Source organism: Theropithecus gelada, chromosome 8 (genome assembly GCF_003255815.1).
Source record: "Theropithecus gelada isolate Dixy chromosome 8, Tgel_1.0, whole genome shotgun sequence".
In the NCBI taxonomy this organism is placed as follows: domain Eukaryota; kingdom Metazoa; phylum Chordata; class Mammalia; order Primates; family Cercopithecidae; genus Theropithecus; species Theropithecus gelada.
In genome coordinates, this window is record NC_037676.1 from 108,877,883 (window position 1) to 108,896,193 (window position 18,311).

At 32.6% G+C, this 18,311-nt stretch overlaps 1 protein-coding gene across 5 annotated transcripts in view; it reads left to right on the forward strand.

The window, feature by feature from the left end:
* Positions 1-18,311, forward strand: part of OXR1 (oxidation resistance 1) — a 463,267-nt gene that overhangs the window by 390,050 nt on the left and 54,906 nt on the right. For all 5 annotated transcript variants that reach the window (XM_025393718.1, XM_025393720.1, XM_025393717.1 and 2 more), the window contains 3 exons: positions 2,507-2,614; positions 3,594-3,707; positions 13,679-13,828. In XM_025393718.1, the coding sequence (XP_025249503.1) occupies positions 2,507-2,614; positions 3,594-3,707; positions 13,679-13,828 (372 nt within the window). The remainder of the gene's footprint in view (positions 1-2,506; positions 2,615-3,593; positions 3,708-13,678; positions 13,829-18,311) is intronic.

The following is an 18,311-nucleotide window of genomic DNA, read 5'->3' on the forward strand; positions in this document are numbered from 1 at the left end:
GATTTAAACATGTTTTTACCATGTTTATTGTGTTTCTTCAGTCTAAGAAATCATGTCACTCATAAATTCTAGAAAAATTCTTGGTAATTATCTGTGATTGCATTTTCTCTTCCTTTCTCTATTTTCTTTCTCCAGAACTCTAATTTATTATTGAAACTAATTGTACTACATTTTGCTATCATTATGCTTCACTGACTTTGCTATTATTTTGATTGTATCATCTGTCTACTTTGCTGGGTGTTTGCCTCCTCTTAATTCCCAATGTGAGTGGTCCCTTGTTTCTTTTTGCTTTTTTATTGACATTCTATTACTTGGAGTGCTTAAGAACTTTAAAATCTATGTGGAGTGAGACCCAAACTTTTTTTCTATGCCTACCTTTCTAGTTGCTTGCATTTCCTACTATCACTTCATCTAAGCAAATTATGACAAACCTCTTACCAATTCTTCTTCCCCCATCCACAATTCCTGATTTTCTCATTTCCATTCCCTTTCAGTTTGTTATTTATTCAGGTTGCAGTCTTTAGAGTTGGCATCAGTTTGCTCACTCACATTTGCTTCCCTGACCTACTACTGCTGCTGTCACCACAACTCCATTCAATCTATGAATGTCTTCTTGAGTCTTAGTTGAAATTTTGTACCTTAATTTCTTTCTTTACATTTTTATTACTTTAAACCTTGTCTTTGTTTTTCTGCATCCATTCTCTTTCTTGTTCCATTAATTCTAGCTCTGATGCCAGTAATATAAAGATGCCACTTGGGCTGTTTTGTTACCTTCATTGTCTCATTTAATAGAATCACAGTGAGAATAAAATGTGTGATTATTAATATGAAAGTACTTGGTAAACTTACAGATGTTACTGTAAAATATCATTTGTTTACAGAGACCTTTTATATATATTATCATATTATTTCAGTAACATAGGTTTTATATCAGTACATTGTGTAGATGGGGAAGTTTGCATAGAAGGATATAGGCAGAACTAGATGATTATTGTATTAACCCAAATATTTGGCATAAATTTGGTTTTATAAAACCATTAAGGAAAATATGTATATTATTATTTTACATACACAAACAAATGCACACACACCTGCTTTTCCTGACTTTTGAAGTCTTCTATAACCTAATTCTAAATGCCTTTTTTTTTTTTTTTTTGGAGACAGGGTCTTGCTTTGTCACCCAGGCTGGAGTGCAGTGGTGCTATCACAACTCACTGCAGCCTCCACTTTCCAGGCTTAAGTGATCCTCCCACCTCAGCTTCCTGAGTAGCTGGGACTACAGGCATACACCACCACGCCCAACTAATTTTTTTATTTTTTGTCAAGATGGGATTTTGCCATGTTGTCCAAGCTGGTCTTGGACTCCTGGGCTTAAGCAATCCACCCACCTCGGCCTCCCAAAATGCTGGAATTACAGGCATGGTCCACCATGTCTGACCTCTAAATGCCTCTTTATCCTTTTTAGAAACTTAACTCCATGTAATCACCTTCCTAAAACTTTGTGCTTCATGAATCTACTCTGGATGGTTTAGAAGGAAGAGGATAGTATCCCACAAATATATTATACTTTTCTGTCTCTTAACTATGTCAGGTCTGTTATCTTCACTTTGAAAGTTCATTCCTTTCTCTCTGCTTTTCAAATTCCCAACCCTTCTTCAAGATCCAGCTTTAAATCATTTATCTTCTGTAGTCTTTTCTGGAAAATTTGGATTACATGATGCTTTTATTCATACTCAAAACTTCTATTGCATTCATTATTCCATTTTAAATTGTTCATCTTTTGCATAACCTTTTATTTCTTAGTTTCCAACTAGATTGTAAATTCCTTGTGCACTAAAACTACTTTTAGTTGCATTTAGTTGTGTTTTCTTCAGAGCTCTCTTAATGCCTTGTGTAATGGGGACTCTAAGTGGTTATATTATATTGACTAAATGACATTTTCTTTTAGGGTAATTGATAAAGTCTCATTATTTACAATTTCTATACATAGGACTATGGAAACATACGAATGATTCAGAAATAAATTGCTCAACTTTAGTTCAAATATTTTTCTAATTTATATGTGCAATAACAATATATGCATAAAGAGCATTAGAAGTAGCATTTTCAGTTTAATACAGGTGTACTTTGCTAAAATGAAATTAGTATATTACTAGAAGTTATAAATATTTTAGAAACTATTCAAAAGAATAGTATATTATTTTAAAACGTTTGTAAAATGAAAATAATTTGTTTTTGATTTTTAAATTATGTTTTGTATTTTGAAATTACTTGAAGTAGAGACCTACATGTAAATGTATTGTGATGAAGCCTGTACTCTGTATTGTAATAGATTGAGAGCATTTGCTAACAAAACACAGTGTTTCTTGACAGTTATTTTCAAAGATGACAATATCGTTGTTAATCAAATGTAAGCTGGTCCCTAGATATATTAATGCTCATTAAATATTATAGTTTAGTTTTTCTGTTTTAAACATTAAAATAATTTATTTTCTCTTATAAACAGGTTGAATCAAGGGATTCTTTGAATAGCATAGCCCTGAAATTTGATACAACACCTAATGAACTTGTTCAATTAAATAAGTTATTCTCCCGAGCAGTTGTTACTGGACAGGTAGTATCTTTTTTTTTAATGTGCTGATGTTTAGAAACATTAAACAGAAAGGCAGAAAGTGTACTTTGTACTATAGTTAATAATATAGAAGATTTGAGAATAATTTTATATGTGCTTTTAACAAATCATATTGGCGATATAAGAGAAAAGTAACTGTTCTATGTCTGTATGAGTTTCTTTTTTAATACATATTGAAAATAATTGTAAATTTTTCTTTTTAAATATAAAGAGCTTTTAAAAATATTCAGAGCAATATATGCATATGATCAAAAATTACTTTATCAAAGTAAGGCATCCCTCCATCTCAAACTTCCAATTTCTTTTCCAAAAGCAATGAGTTGCCAGTTTGCATTTCTTTCAGGAACGGTCTAGCCTGCTTTTATTGTTGTTGTTGTGTTTTAATTTAACTTTGATTCTTGGAAAGTGTTCTGTTTAATCATAGTTTTAGTTCAGACTTTTTCACACGTGCATAGTATTGCATTGTATTGATATATCATACTTGTTTAGTTAGTCACAATAAGCATTACACTATTTCTACTCTTTTGCTAAGGTCAATACCGCTGTAGTAAACATGCGTATACATATCTGTTTTTCTTTATGTGCAGGTATTTCTGTAGGGTGAATTTTTAGAAGTAAAGTTACTATATCAGAGGATATGTGCACTTTAGATTTTGCTCACTATTGCCAAATTGTCCTTTAGGATTAATACCTCTATAGTATATTAAAATTAATGTTTCCCCACCCTGTTACAGCCATACATATTATCAAATGTGTCTAAATTGATTTTAAATGTTTTTTTTTTTTAAATGTTTTTATATTCTTAAAATTTGAAAATTTTTATGTTTTTCTATTTAATTGGTAATTGTTAGTAGTGCTTGCTTATAGAACAAGGTCATTGTTAATAGTGCTTGCTTATAGAACACCATCTATTATTAACACTTCAGTTTAACTAAATCTTTGTGTGAATGTTTTCTTACAGGTTCTATATGTTCCTGATCCTGAATATGTCTCCAGTGTTGAGAGCTCTCCATCTCTAAGCCCCGTAAGTCCTCTGTCACCAACATCATCTGAGGCTGAATTTGATAAGACCACTGTAAGTATCTCTGATTTGCAAAGATGGCTATGAAGAAATCTCACCATGTCTACATTGACTGTCTTGTTTTTTTCTTTCCACTTTGACTATGGTTAGAATGAAATATTTACTTTTTATTTTCTTGCCTAAGTTTGTAAATCCCACCTTTAAAAAAAGACATTCTTATGAAACCATATAGCTTAAATTGGCTTACCTTTGTAAGTGGTGGTGGTGGGCCAAAAATATTCATCAACTCTTATTTTTTAAAGAACATATATAATTTAACTTACAAAGGAATCTTACCCAACAAACATGACATTATCACAGTAGAGGAAGTTCATGTTCAATTTGATGTTTATTTCATTTATAAATAAATGAGTATATAGTACTTAGAACTCTTAAGTGAGTTTAATTTTGACACACTGCCTTTTAAAAAATAATTTATCATCTTAGTCATCCAAGATTTAACATAGTAGATTAATTTATCTAGCATTTCTAAAGAATGAGTGTTCTAATAACTTGCATTTTACAAATGAATTTCAGGGAACTAAACCTCATTTAATAATTTTGATTAAAATCTTCTGAAAGGAATTATATATTTCTTTGCCTTTCTGCATAAATTAACTGTTCATGCTAATCATAATTTTCTGTTTTCATAACAGCTATTATTTACATGTAAAAGGCTATTTCTTCATTAAATGGCTAGATTGCTGTGGGAGATTCTTCTGTGTTGTTCTCTTGACTTTAGGAGACAGCCTTTTCTTTGTCTCAATTTGCACTCAAAGCTTAAGATACCAGATGGCAAGCAAACTAGTAACAAAACAAATTATTAATGTTAATTTGCCTATAATTGTTTATTTCTAAGCTCTAGTATACCACTTTTTTCGTGGAATAAATTGCATGGTATTATTAGTAACTATTTTTATCCTTGCCCGGGAACTTTTTTCTGCCTCTGTATGTGTGCGTGTGTGTGTGTGTGTGTAAGAGAGAGAGAGAAAGAGAGAGGGAGAAATGAGGTATTTTTCATTTATTTGTTGGATATCTTACTTATATAATTATGGCAATACTATGCTTTAGAATGCAGTCACATGAAAGGAATATATTACATTTGTTGTCATCATTGATAAGAATAGAAGTCAGGTTTTAATGGTAGGTATTACTTACCAAATGACACAGTACCTTTTTGAACATAGCCATGCCATTTTCCCATGGGACTTACAAAGAGATGTCCTCGTAAGGGGCAGTGGCAAAGTAACTATGTAGCCTTAGGTTGATTTAGCCTGTGTTTCAAACCCTAAAGCAGAATTATGAAAATCTAAGCTGTAGCATCATGCCTGACTAGAAACCTGTGGGGTCTCTTCCAGTTCCTCAGCTTTAACCTAAATCTGCCTGTCTAGTGGCTTTCTTGGAAAGTATAAGATCAAAGAAAACAAAATGTTAAAAGTTAAGGGAGCAACAAGGCCAGGCGTCAACCTGTGTAAAAATGTGCCCCTTCTTACTTTTGCCATTTGACTGAAAGAGATAGAGAGGATAAAGTTATGTGAATGATCTTTTAATCCTCAGTGACTTAGCTACTGTCAAAGATGGACCAAAAAACTTCCTCTAATGTGGCCAGTGATATGAGTAAATTCTTTGTCCCTGGGATAGATTAAAAAAAAGAGGTAAGAGATTCCTTAAAGAACTAAAAGTACATCTACCATTTGATCCAGCAATCTCACTACTAGGTGTCTACCCCGAGGGTAAGAAGTCATTATATGAAAAAGATATTTGCACATGCATATACAGCAGCATAATTTGCAATTGCAAAAATATGGAACCACCCCAAATGCCCATCAATCAACAAGTAGATAAAGAAAATGTGGTGTTTATATACCGTGGATTACTACTCAGTCATAAAAAGGAATGAAAGAATGGCATTTGTAGCAAGCTGGATGGAATTGGAGACTATTATTCTAAGTGAAGTAACTCAGGAATGGAAAACTGAACTTGTATGTTCTCACTCATAAGTGGGAGCTAAGCTGTGAGGATACAAAGGCATAAGAATGATACAGTGACTTTGGGGACTCAAGGAAAAGGGTGGGAGCAGGGTGAGAAATAAAGGATTACACATTGGGTACAGTGTACACTGCTTAGGTGATGGGTGCACCAAAATCTCAGAAATGACCACTAAAGAACTTATTCTTGTAACCAAACACCACCTGCTCCCTGAAAACATATTGAAATAGAAAATATTTTTTTTTTAAAAAAGAGGTAAGAGAAGAGTGTGCGAACTTCCCTTTACACGGAATGATACTCTTTACCTGCCATCAAAGAGATTATGGGCAACAGTTAGAAATAATCCTTACAACAGTGATTGTGTAAATTTTAGTTGTATTTTTTTTTTTTTTTACCTAGAATTATATTCGTTACCAGACTCCAAGATAATATTTCTATGACTTTCTGCTTATCTCAAGTGCCTACATTTCTATATTCTAATTATTGGGTTTTATGTCTCCCATGCTGTATAAATCCATTAGAAGTAAGGATATTATGTTTTATTAGATATAGTTTATATTTTCATTACATTAATTAAAATAATGTCTATTAGTAAGTATTGTTATTATTTGTTTTTCCCAGAGATTCTCAGTTTATATTTCTAACAACTTCTGATAAATTTTTTGAATGTCCAGCTTAGTAGTGGTTTACTATGAGGCTAAAAATATGATCCTGGCTTTGTCAGCTTAAAGACTTTCATTGGTTTTTGAATAACTCATTTTCACTTAAAAAATTGCATTTTGAGAATTTTCATGGTAAAACAAATTTTTTTTGTTTATTTTTCACTTTTTTTGTTCACATATGGAGGAAGAAACGAGATAGAACCAAAATAATGGTAAAAATCATAAAAATAGCTAAAATTTAGTATTGCAACAGGTATAATTCTAAACACTTTAAAAGTATTATCATTTATTCCTTACCTCAGATTTATGAGGTAGGCACTTGGCCTGGGTTTCTGTGTTTGTCCCTCCAGACTCACTCTGTATTCTCTAGTGTCCTTTGGGCGGTAGACTGCATCAATGGACTCTGTTGCCTTTTTGCTTCTGTTGGTGTTGGTCTTTCTGGAGCAGTTGCAGAAGATAAGAGGGAAGGAAAGAGAGAATAGGATGGGGACATATTTATTCTCCTAGCTCCTGCCCTATAAGGTTATTCCAGAGTGACCACATTCTTCAGCATCTCATCTTATCTTTTGTCATCCCTTTCCACAGAGCCATCTCTAAATTTAGGCATCTGTTTCTCCCCCTTGCCTCTTTAGGGATAGAGGAGTCTTCTGTTATTATTCACCCTGGGTTTTTGTACACTATATGCACCTTTGTAAATAGTTCCATAATTAAATCCTCTTAAAATTACTCAGTTTCTACCAGGCATGGTGGCTTACTCCAGTAATCCCAGCACTTCAGGAGGCTGAGGCAGGCAGATCACTTGAGGTCAGGAGTTCAAGATTAGCCCGGCCACATGGTGAAACCCCATCTTTACTAAAATTACACAAATTAGCCAGGCCTGGTGGCAGGCACTTGTAATTCCAGCTACTCAGGAGGCTGAGGTGGGAGAATCACATGAACCCAGGAGTCGGGGATTGCAGTGAGCTGCACCACTGCCTTTCAGGCTGGGCTACAGAGTGAAGACTCTGTCTCAAAAAAAAAAAAAAAAAGCTCAGTTTGATGTGCCATCTGTTTTTTTCTAGTACCTGACCAATAAGTATTGTATCCATTTTATAGAGGAGGAAACAGAGGAAGAGAAGTTAACTATTTTGCGTTTAAGGTCACTCAGCTAGTAGCTAAGCTAGGATTCTAACCCAGACAGACTTGGTTCGGAGCCCATATTTTTTTATTACTACTTTATAGCTGGAAAATGATAACTCGGAAACACTACTCTTGCCCAATAAATAACTGGACCCAAAGAGTTAAGTAACATTTAATCATTATAAAAGTCGGTATAGTAATAGCTACCACTTTGCGCTATCATCTTCCTAAGATTCTTTAAATCTCTCATTTTTTGAATAAATATAGAAACCTGCTTTTGTTTTGTACACCTTTGTTTTTTCTCTTTTGTACCTTAAGTTCACCCATTATGATAATGCCATTTTAAGCTAAAACTGTTAATGTGTTATATTCAGGATGAAGTTCAGCAGAAGAATGTTTTAAGTAATACGGAAAAATGAAATAATTTTAAAGTACTTATGTTTATATTAATATACTCTATTGAAGGATGGGATATGCAGGTAGTCATATTCTCTTTAAGATAAAGCACTTCACGTAGAATACTCCAATCAATCTAAAATATAAAAATAGAATATCAATAACAATTGAATTGGATACACATGGTGTATAAGACAATATAATTTTGAAAAAAAATACTATTAAGAGATTCTGGGGAAGGCCTAGGAAGTCCTAAAGGAGGAAAGAGGAAAAAGTATAAAATAGCAATAGAATGTAGGCATATTAAATCTTCCTTTTTAAGGATAGGCTGTGATTATACTGCTACAGTGGCTATTTTTTTTTTTACTTAAAGAGTGCTTACTATGTATTTACTCTGTTCATTTCAGAATTTTAATTAATCTTTAACACTTTAATAACATTTTAATTACTTTATACCTTTAATTAATCTTTGACCCCATGAGGTAGGTACAATATTCATGATCTGTATTTTAAAAAATGAGGAAAGTAAGGCATAGAGAGAAGAATGATGGTTAATAAGTGGTAGAACTAAGATTGAAAACTTGGCAGTCGAGGTCTAGATTCTGTGTTGTGTTCTTAACTACTTTTTATACTGCCTAAGTAATAAAATGATGACTACTAGCAAGTGCAGGTACTCTATAACTGAGACATATGATCTAAAATTAAATATATGTGTCACAATTTGTAGGAACTAGAAAATTTATAGTAAAGAACTGTGTGGAAGTAATGAATGAAATTTTTGCTTGGCCAAAGCAAAAATAAAAATGTAGAAGATTTAGAAATGTTTAATTACCTATATTAGTTTCCTAGTATTATCATAACAAAGGGTGACAAACTAAGTGGGTTACAACAAAAGAAATTTATTACCATACAGTTCTGGAGGCTGGAAGTCTGAATTCAGACTATTGGTATGACCATGCTCCGTTTGAAACTTGTAGAGGAGAATCATTTCTTGCTTCTTCTAGCTGGTGTTTGCCAAGTGTCATTGACATTCCTTATCTTGTAAATATGTCACCACTTTCTGCCTTGCTTATGACAAGTGGCTATCTACTTCCTGTGGGTATGTCTTCACATGGTGGTCTCCTCTTTATAGAAAGAAAACAGTCAGATTAAGGGCCCACCCTACTCATGTATGACCTTAGCTTAAACTAATAATTACATCTGAAAAATCCTATTTCCAAATAAGGTCACATTCTGAGATATTGGAGGTTAGGGCTTTAGCATTATCATTTTGGGGGAGACAGTCAACCCATAACATTGCCTCATAAGATTATAATTATGTAGAATTTATATTATGGAGTTTTATATATATTACAGAATTTTATATTTTTGTCTTTGAAGAAAAGGAAATTTAGAAGACTTTCTAATTCTAGTCAAGTAAGATTTTTTTAGAGATGTTTAGTTAATTTTCTTCACTTAAGATATGTCGAAGAGTGAAGTTAATTTCTCATAGGGCTTTGGGAAGCTTGTAAATATTTGTAAAATATTGTGAAAACTTTTTAAAAAAACTTCTCTTTTTTAATCATGATAGTCACATAATTAATTGGCATCTTGAACTGGTATGCCTGTATACCTGAAAATAGACATTAATTACAAGTAATAGCAGACATGCAAGAAATTAAAATAATTTTAGGAATATCAAAGTAGTTTGAAAAGGCTGAATATTGCCTGTGCTTCAGGAATTGCTCTCACATATGACATCCTTTAACAATTCACAAACATAACCTCTCTTTTCTGTCTCTCTGTGCATATATAGAATATATATATATATTTTTAACTTAAAGGCACTAATATCTATCACATACAGTATATGTTATATATAAAACAGGTTTTAAATCTTTTATAGAATATATAAATTGTAATTTTTTCCTAAATTGTGATTTTAACTTTAATGCTTTTAGACTTAAATTTTAATATAAATATATCCAACTTATGTGATATATAACTTATATTAAAGGTAAGCTTATATATTATAAAACTATAAATATAAATACCACGCAAATGTGTAAATAACACATAAATCATACATACTATGTTCATATTATTACATATAATTTAGCTTTGATGCTTTTAAACCTATTTTAAATAACAATTTAGTAAGGAATTGTTTTTTAAAATGTACTTTTTAATAGATTATGCTGTAATTATACCTCAGTCTTATATTCTTAGAACAAAATTTTATGGTTAGTATCTGAAAAATTAAACTTTATAACAGGACTTAGTGTTCGCGAAGGTTTTAGGAAACAAATATTTTATATAGAAGAAATTCCTATATTTTTAACATCACAAGAAATGGGTAAATTACTGGATGAGAGTTTTGTTTTTTTTTTCCTAGATTCCAGATGTGGGAGCATTATTTCCATAATTAGAATTAAAAATTGATCCTGATATTTTAATTTTGTTTTTTTATTCTGTGTTTGATTTTAAACATTCTTAAGTCCTTGGTCCCAGGAAGTAGAGATGATTAAACATAATTTATAGACACTAAATGGCAATCATCATATATATCGAATTGAAAGAAAAATACAGTATATACTGGTTTAAAAATAAATGTTTTCTTTAAAGGATATATCGTAGATATGTTGCGTGAAGTAAATACAAGTGCTGGTATTTCTGTGCCTGTATGGTTTTTCCTCCTCAATCTTTCTGTGCCCTACCTATGTGTTACTAGAGAACATTTCTACAAATTTTCAATCACAAAAAAACAAAAATACAATGAAGCCAAGGCAGGAAGGGAAGTGGACAGTTTGGAGTTGCTAATTCATTTATGGTTATGGTTTATAATGACATACAAATCATATTGTATAATATATTCTACCAAAAAAGATTACTCTAGGTGATGATTAAGCTTTTCATAAATCATTAGCCCTAACAATCCTTTGCTTTTTTACATTTGAATATTTGGGGCAGTAATGAGGCTAGATATAGATGTTTACATTTCTGTATTTTTAAGGACCTTCTCTGGTGGCTAAAACAAAATTATACAGAGAAGCATCAGCAAGCCCTCAAATGAGCTACAAAACCAATACAGTAATCACAGTTTAAAAATAGCAGTCAAAACCATCTACATAGGGATACTAGTACTTTGAATAGTGTCCATTTATGTAAGTTACAGCAAGGTCTGGTAATTCCTCTGAACAACTTTGATCTTTTTTTAAAGTAATCTCCTTTTTTGTGCTTTGCTTTGAGCATTTGCTAATCTCATATTCTTTTTAAAAGGATTACATTGACAAATTGGTATTGCTATAGATACTGAGTTCAGACTTTGATGTAACCTCAGAGATCATATATTGTTCAAAAAGGCCCATCTTCATTTAAGGAAAGCATTTGACAATGTTCATATATAAAGAGTGTATATATATGAATATATGTATGAATATATGTAGGTATGTATATATATGTATGTGTATATGTATACATACACATATTTATATCTGTGTGTGACTAATGTAGTTACATTCTATATAATAATATTATTAACTCAATTTTGGGGGAATTGAGGAATCAAAGTTTGTTGATAGCTTTTTGTCAATTTGCAGGGGACGCTCTTATAGCTCTGCATCAGCTATTTTTTTCTTAGCACATTTTTGAATTGTTTAGTAGAAGATTTGAAAAGGAAGCAATATAGTATTGCAGTTAAGCTCCCTGGTTTGTGTTGATAACATAGTTTTACATCTTAGCTCCTTACTCATTTGGCAAGTTATCAAACTTGGCAAAACTTAAGTTTCCTTAAAAATTAAGGTCATAGTATACTTCATATGAGTGATTGAAAAATTAAATGAAATAGTCCGTATAACACTTAGAAATAACAAGTATTCATAAATATCATTGAGATTATTATTAATATCACTTATTTATCTGTGTTAACTGAATTTATATATGGTATAAAACTTAGATATAATAACTGCCAAAAACAACAAGAAGAATACAAAGTTATTAATTTGTATTTTAAAATGAAAAGATTGAGGAAAATTTTGTTAATAGATATTAATGATTGAACAGTGTCATGAAAGTTAAAATCTTATTCCATTTCAGGTTTTTAAAACAGTGGAATTGTAGTATATCAAATGTAGTTGTTTTGCAGTATTTTGCACTTGTCTGTCCTTTCATGAACAAACACTTGTTGAATATCTCCCCCAGTGCTTGGGGTTTAGCCCTACATTTTAGGTGGGATATATGAAAGGAGGTGTAAAAATTCTGTCCTCATATGGATTGAAGGAATTCAATCCATGTATTAGGGGAGAAAAAGTTATGTTCAGGTTTGATAGCTCCTTTCAGATATCTCAGTTTATGATATTGAAGAGAAGGCAGTATTGTTTATTATTTCTAAATGCCAAATCAGAGCTATTAGGTAGAAGTTACAAAGTGACTGATTTTAACTCAAAGCTCAGAAGAACCTTGCTTCTATGAAAACTTCTATAAGGCAGTGTGGATTTATTCATAAGGTATGAAAGCCTTTGGAAGTATTTAAAACACATCTGTCTAGCTTTCCTACAGTGTACAGAATATTAAACTTTGGGGGGAATTGTGGGGAGTAGTATTTAAAGGACCTGTGAACTTAGATGTAAAAAATTTTAAGTGAACTCTAACATTTTAAAAAATTAGAGAATATAATATAAGCAGCACACCTGTGACTTTGTCCTCAGTAGAACTTACAGATATTTTCAGATCACCTTAGAATTGTTACAGAGAACACAAAATGTTGCTCATGGCCATTATATCACAATTTGCATTCAAACTTGTAATTATCAGAGTCCAGAGTCACCACTAAATCTTATGTTATTTAATATATTAATAAAGAAATATATATATATCACCGGGCACGGTGACTCGTGCCTGTAATCCCAGCACTTTGGGAGGCCAAGGTGGGCCGATCATGAGGTCAGAAGATTGAGACCATCCTGGCTAACACGGTGAAACCCCGTCTCTACTAAAAATACAAAAAATTAGCTGAGCGTGGTGGCGGGTGCCTGTAGTCCCAGCTCCTTGGGAGGCTGAGGCAGGAGAATGGCGTGAACCCGGGAGATGGAGCTTGCAGTGAGTCGAGATCGTGCCGCTGCACTCCAGCCTGGGTGACTATACTCTAGTTTGTTTTTTAAAAATGTTTTGATACTGTGTTGTTTCAGTTTAATTGTTCTTCCTTATAATTCTATATTTTATTTTGACCATTCCAAAACATTCTGAGAAGCTGGTTCATAGGCTTCACTGTAAGTATGGTCAGTAGTACCAAAAAAGTTAAGAAACTTGTGATCTAGTGGAATGGGATTTATCAACTGTAGCTTGAGATTTGAAAGGCTATTCCAGTGAATGGGTTCTGCTGTATACTTAGGTACTAAGGCAAGCTTTCCACGTTTTTCCTGCTCCTAGCACCTGATGGATATTACATTACATAGTCTTACCAGAGTCAGTGGTTTAATTCAGAAGCATCTGAGTGTGTGTGCACATGTGTGTATGTGTTGGGTGTTGGTACAAGAGATGTAGTGTTCAGTGTTCTTCAGATGATTTTATTTTTTAAATGTATAGATAGATATGTGTATCTCCCTATTAAAAATCACTTCAAATGTAAGTTTAACCTGTGTTTGTGATCTTTGTTGAATATGAAAACAGTGCCACTTTTTTCCTATAATTTGTATGTGAGAATATTTCGGGCTGACCCAGAATGTGATGAAATGAAACAGCACTTATTGGGGAAAGCTATTCATTTGACTTTTTAATAGTGTGCTCATTTTTATTTTGTTTTCTGCTTTTTTTTCTTTTCTTTTCTTTTTTTTTTTTTAAAAGAATCCTGATGTCCATCCAAAAGAAACAACTCCCTCATCTACTTTCACTGGTATTCGACCTGCACGAGTTGTGTCTTCAACTTCTGAGGAGGAGGAAGCATTTACTGAGAAATTTCTTAAAATTAATTGCAAATATATTACCAGTGGCAAGGTAAAGAATGACACTTTAGAGAAGACCTTTAATCATGCTTTCGTTATTACTAACATATGATAGTTTGGCATTTACATTTTAAGTCATCAGTGTCAGCAAATGCTTGAATGTTGTAAAAAGGTGCTGGTGATACTATTATTTTGAGTTAGTATGGATGTTGCTTGTAACTTAGAGTCTGATGATCTGTTGTAATTGTTAAAGGTAATGGGATATAAATAAATTCACTAAGGCACAGATAAGTTGCTGTTGGTAGGATATTTCAGAAGTGTGAATAAAAAAGACTGCTGCCGGGTACTGTGTGGAGTGTGAACTTCTGCATAACTAGTATAGCACACAAATAGAAAGATATCTAGTATTTATTAAGTACCTTGCCAGAAACTATTTGAGGAGTCTTAATTATTTTATCAATTCAAAACAGTCCTGTGAAATAGGCAGTCATATTTCTTTTCTACAGGGAAAAACAAAACAGGAAAGGTTAATAGGTCCAAGATCTCTCTGTAATGGCCAGAATTCAAACCTAGTCATAATCTTTTTTTTTTTTTTTTTGAGATGAAGTTTCGCTCTTATTGCCCAGTCTGGAGCGCAGTGGTGTGATCTCGGCTCACTGCCACCTCCGCCTCCTGGGTTCAAGCAATTCTCCTGCCTCATCCTCCTGAGTAGCTGGGATTATAAGCACCCACCACCACATCCAGCTAATTTTTTATGTTTTTAGTAGAGACAGGGTTTCACCATGTTGGCCAAGCTGGTCTCAAACTCCTAACCTCAGATGATCCACTCGTTTCAGCCTCCCAAAGTGCTGGGATTACAGGTGTGAGCCATCGCGCCCAGCCCAGAATCTATTTTATCTACTTCACTTTGTTGCTTTTCTAAACAAAAACTTCTAATCTGAAAAGAGAATATAGTAAAGTAATAGAGTTGGAAAATAAACTCCAGGTTTTGCTCAAAAAATGTCTATTACATGATAGTATCTTTAGAAGTCACACATGAGAACTGTATCTTTATAGTCATAATTCATAAATTTATGAGTATTTGAAACACATAATGAGCATTTAGTGGTATGCATTTCGCCCTAAATATTGTTTTAAATGTTGTGTTTTCATTTTCATTTTCTTTAAAACATTTTCTCTTGATTTCTTCTTTGACCCATTTGAGAGTGTTTTATTTTTCTAGATAACTTTCTTTTACTAATTTCTAATTTGATTCTGTGTGATCAGAGAATATACTACTATTTGAAGGCTTAAATTATTAAGACCTGTTTTATGGTCTAGAATATCATATATTTTAATAAATGTAATGTGTGCACCTTAAAAGAATGTGTTGTTGGATGGAATATTCCACAAATGTCCATCAAATAAAATTGAGTGATAGTGTCCTGTATTTCTGGATTTTCTGTATATCAGTTATTGATAGAAGAATTTTGAACTATCTCACTGTTATTGTGGATTTATCTGTTTTTGCCTTTCAGTTCTATCAGTTTTTTTTTTTTTTTTTTAATGTATTTTGAAACTGTTACTAGGCTTAAAAATGTTTAGGATTCTTGTGTTGTCTTGATTAATTGACTTGATTGTCATTATGAAAGACATTCTTTATTCTTGGTAATACTCTTTGCAATGAAATCTACTTTCATGTTTACTAATATAGTCACTTTAGCTTCCTTTTGATAAGTGTTAACATGGTTTATCTTTTTCCATTCTTTTATTCATAGCCTGTGACTTTAGAAAGTGAGTTTCTTGTAGTTAGCATGTAGTTAGATCTCACTTCTTTAGATAATCTTTCCCTTTTCATTTAGCGTGATTATTTATATGGTTAGGTTTAACTCTACCATCTTGCTATTAGTTTTTTGTTTGTTCTGTCTTTCTGCTTTCTTTCACATTGAGTTTTTAAAAATAGTTTTATGTTATCTCCTTTGTTGACTTACTAGCTGTAACACTGTCCTATTAGTGGCTGTTTAGAGTTTATAATATATATCTTTAATATGTCACTTTCTCACTTTAAGTAGCATTATAGCGTATATGCCACTTTTCATATAGTACACACACCTTATAACAGTATACTTTTATTTCCCCCTTCAAGCCTCTGTGTTCTTATTGTAACCCCTCTTATTTCTACATGTTATAAACACCACAATACATTGTTATTATTTTTGCTTTAAAAGTTAATTTAAAATAATTTTTAAAATAAGGGTAAAGTCTATTATATTTATCCACTTATTCCTTACGCTTGTCAGTCCTTTTTGTAGATGCAGATTTCCATTTGTATCATTTTTCCTTTTATTTAAGGACTTCTAAATTTCTTATGGTGTAGGTCACCTAGTGATAAATTCTTTCAGTGTTTATTTGCCTTGAGAAAGTCTATATTTTTCCATCTTTTATTAAATGTTACTATCATGTTTATGTATATTTTCTTTTCTTTCTTTCTTTTTTTTTTTTTTTCCGAGACAGAGTCTCACTCTGTTGCCCAGGCTGGAGTGCAGTGGCCCGATCTCAGCTCACTGCAACATCCACCTCCCGGGTTCAAGCAGTTCTCCTGCCTCAGCCTCCTGAATAGCTAGGACTACAGGTGCGCACCACCATGTCTGGCTAATTTTTGTATTTCTTTAGTAGAGAGGGGGTTTCACCATGTTGGCCAGGCTGGTCTCGAACTCCTGACCTCATGATCCACCTGCCTCAGCCTCCCAAAGTGCTAGGATTACAAGCGTGAGCCACCGCGCGTAGCATGTTTATGTATATTTTCAAAATTATATGTGTGTTTATAAAAAAGGACCCCTAACTTCTAAATTTTATGCCATTTTATCTTTTTTTGGTCCATTGAATTTTTTTAAATTAATATACTTTCATTTTTAGAGCAATTTTGAGTGGACGGAAGAATTGAGCAGAAGCTAGAATTTGTATTTACACTCTCCGCCTTTCCGCAGTTTCCCTTATTAACATCTTGCTCTTGTGTGCTATATTTGTTTCAATCAATGAACCAATATTCAGGCACCAAGGAAAGCCCATAAGATTCTCTCATGTTGTACATTCTATGGGCTATAACAAATGTATAATGACATTTATCTATCATTACGGTATTACCAGATTAGTTTCATTGGGCTAAAAATCCTCTATGTACCACTTATTCATCCCTCTTTCCCTGTCTTTCCCTGAACTCCTGGTAATTAATGATCTTCTTACTGTCTCTATAGTTTTGCCTTTTTTTAGAGTGTCATATAGTTGGAATCATAGAGTATGACTGAATGAATTCATCTTGGCTTCTTTCACTTAGCAGTGTGTGTTTGAGGTTCTTCCATGTCTTTTGCAGCTTGACAGCTTAATTCTTTTTGCTGTTACTACTGAATATTCCACTGAGTGGATGTACTGTAGTTTCTCCATTCCCCTATTAAAGGACATCTTGATTACTCTTAAGTTTTGGCACTTGTAAATAAAACTACTCTGAACATTCATGTGCAGGTTTTGTGTGGTAAGTTTTCATCTCAGGTAAAATATCAAGGATCATGATTGCTGGATGGTATGGTAAGACCATTGTTAGCTTAGTAAAAAACTGATGAACTCTCCTCCAAAGGACCTGTGCTATTTTGTATCCAGTAAGCAATGGGAATCCCTGTTCCACAGCCTCACCAACATTTGATGTTTTCAGTGTTTTAGACTTCAGCCATTCTATTAGATCTGTAGTAGTATCTCACTGTGTTAATTATAAATTCTCGAATGGCATATAATAGAGCATCTTCTTATATGCTTATTTTCTACCCAGATATCTTCTTCATTTTCAAAAGATATTTTCACTAGACAGAATTTTCAGTTGATGAGGTTTTATTTCTTTTCAGAACTTTAAAAATTTACTCCACTGTTTTCTGGCTCGCGTTTTTCTAAAGTGAAGTCTTGCATTATTTTTATGTTTGGTGTTCTGTTAAAAAATGTGTCTATCTTTGGTTGCACTTAAAATGTTCTATTTGTCACTGATTTTGAGCAATTTTATTAGGATGTGCCTTAGTATATTTTTTGTATTTGTTTTGCTGAGGATTCCTTTAGCTTTGTTCTGTAGGTTTATAGTTCATGCCAAATTTGGAAAATGGCCAGATTTCTTCAAATATTTTTTGTCTCCCATCCTCTCTTTCCTCTTCTTTGTGAACTCCAATTCTGCATATTTTAGGCTGCTTGACATTGGGTCTCACAGCTCCCTCATACTCCATTCATTTTTTTCCTCTCTTTTCATTTTGGATAATTTTAATTGCTTATTTTTAAATTCACCAATATTTTTTCTGCCATGGCTAATCTACTCTTAATCCTATCCAGCATATTTCATCTCACACATTGTAGTTTTTCTCCCTGTAAGTTCATACTGGGTCTCTTGTATTTTCCATATCCATACTGTGTATAATCTTCTATATTGTTGAATATGGTTATAATAATTGTTTTAATGTCTTTTTTTGTACCAGTTCTTCCATCTCTGTTACTTCTGTATCTGTTTGCTTTTATTGATTTTTCTC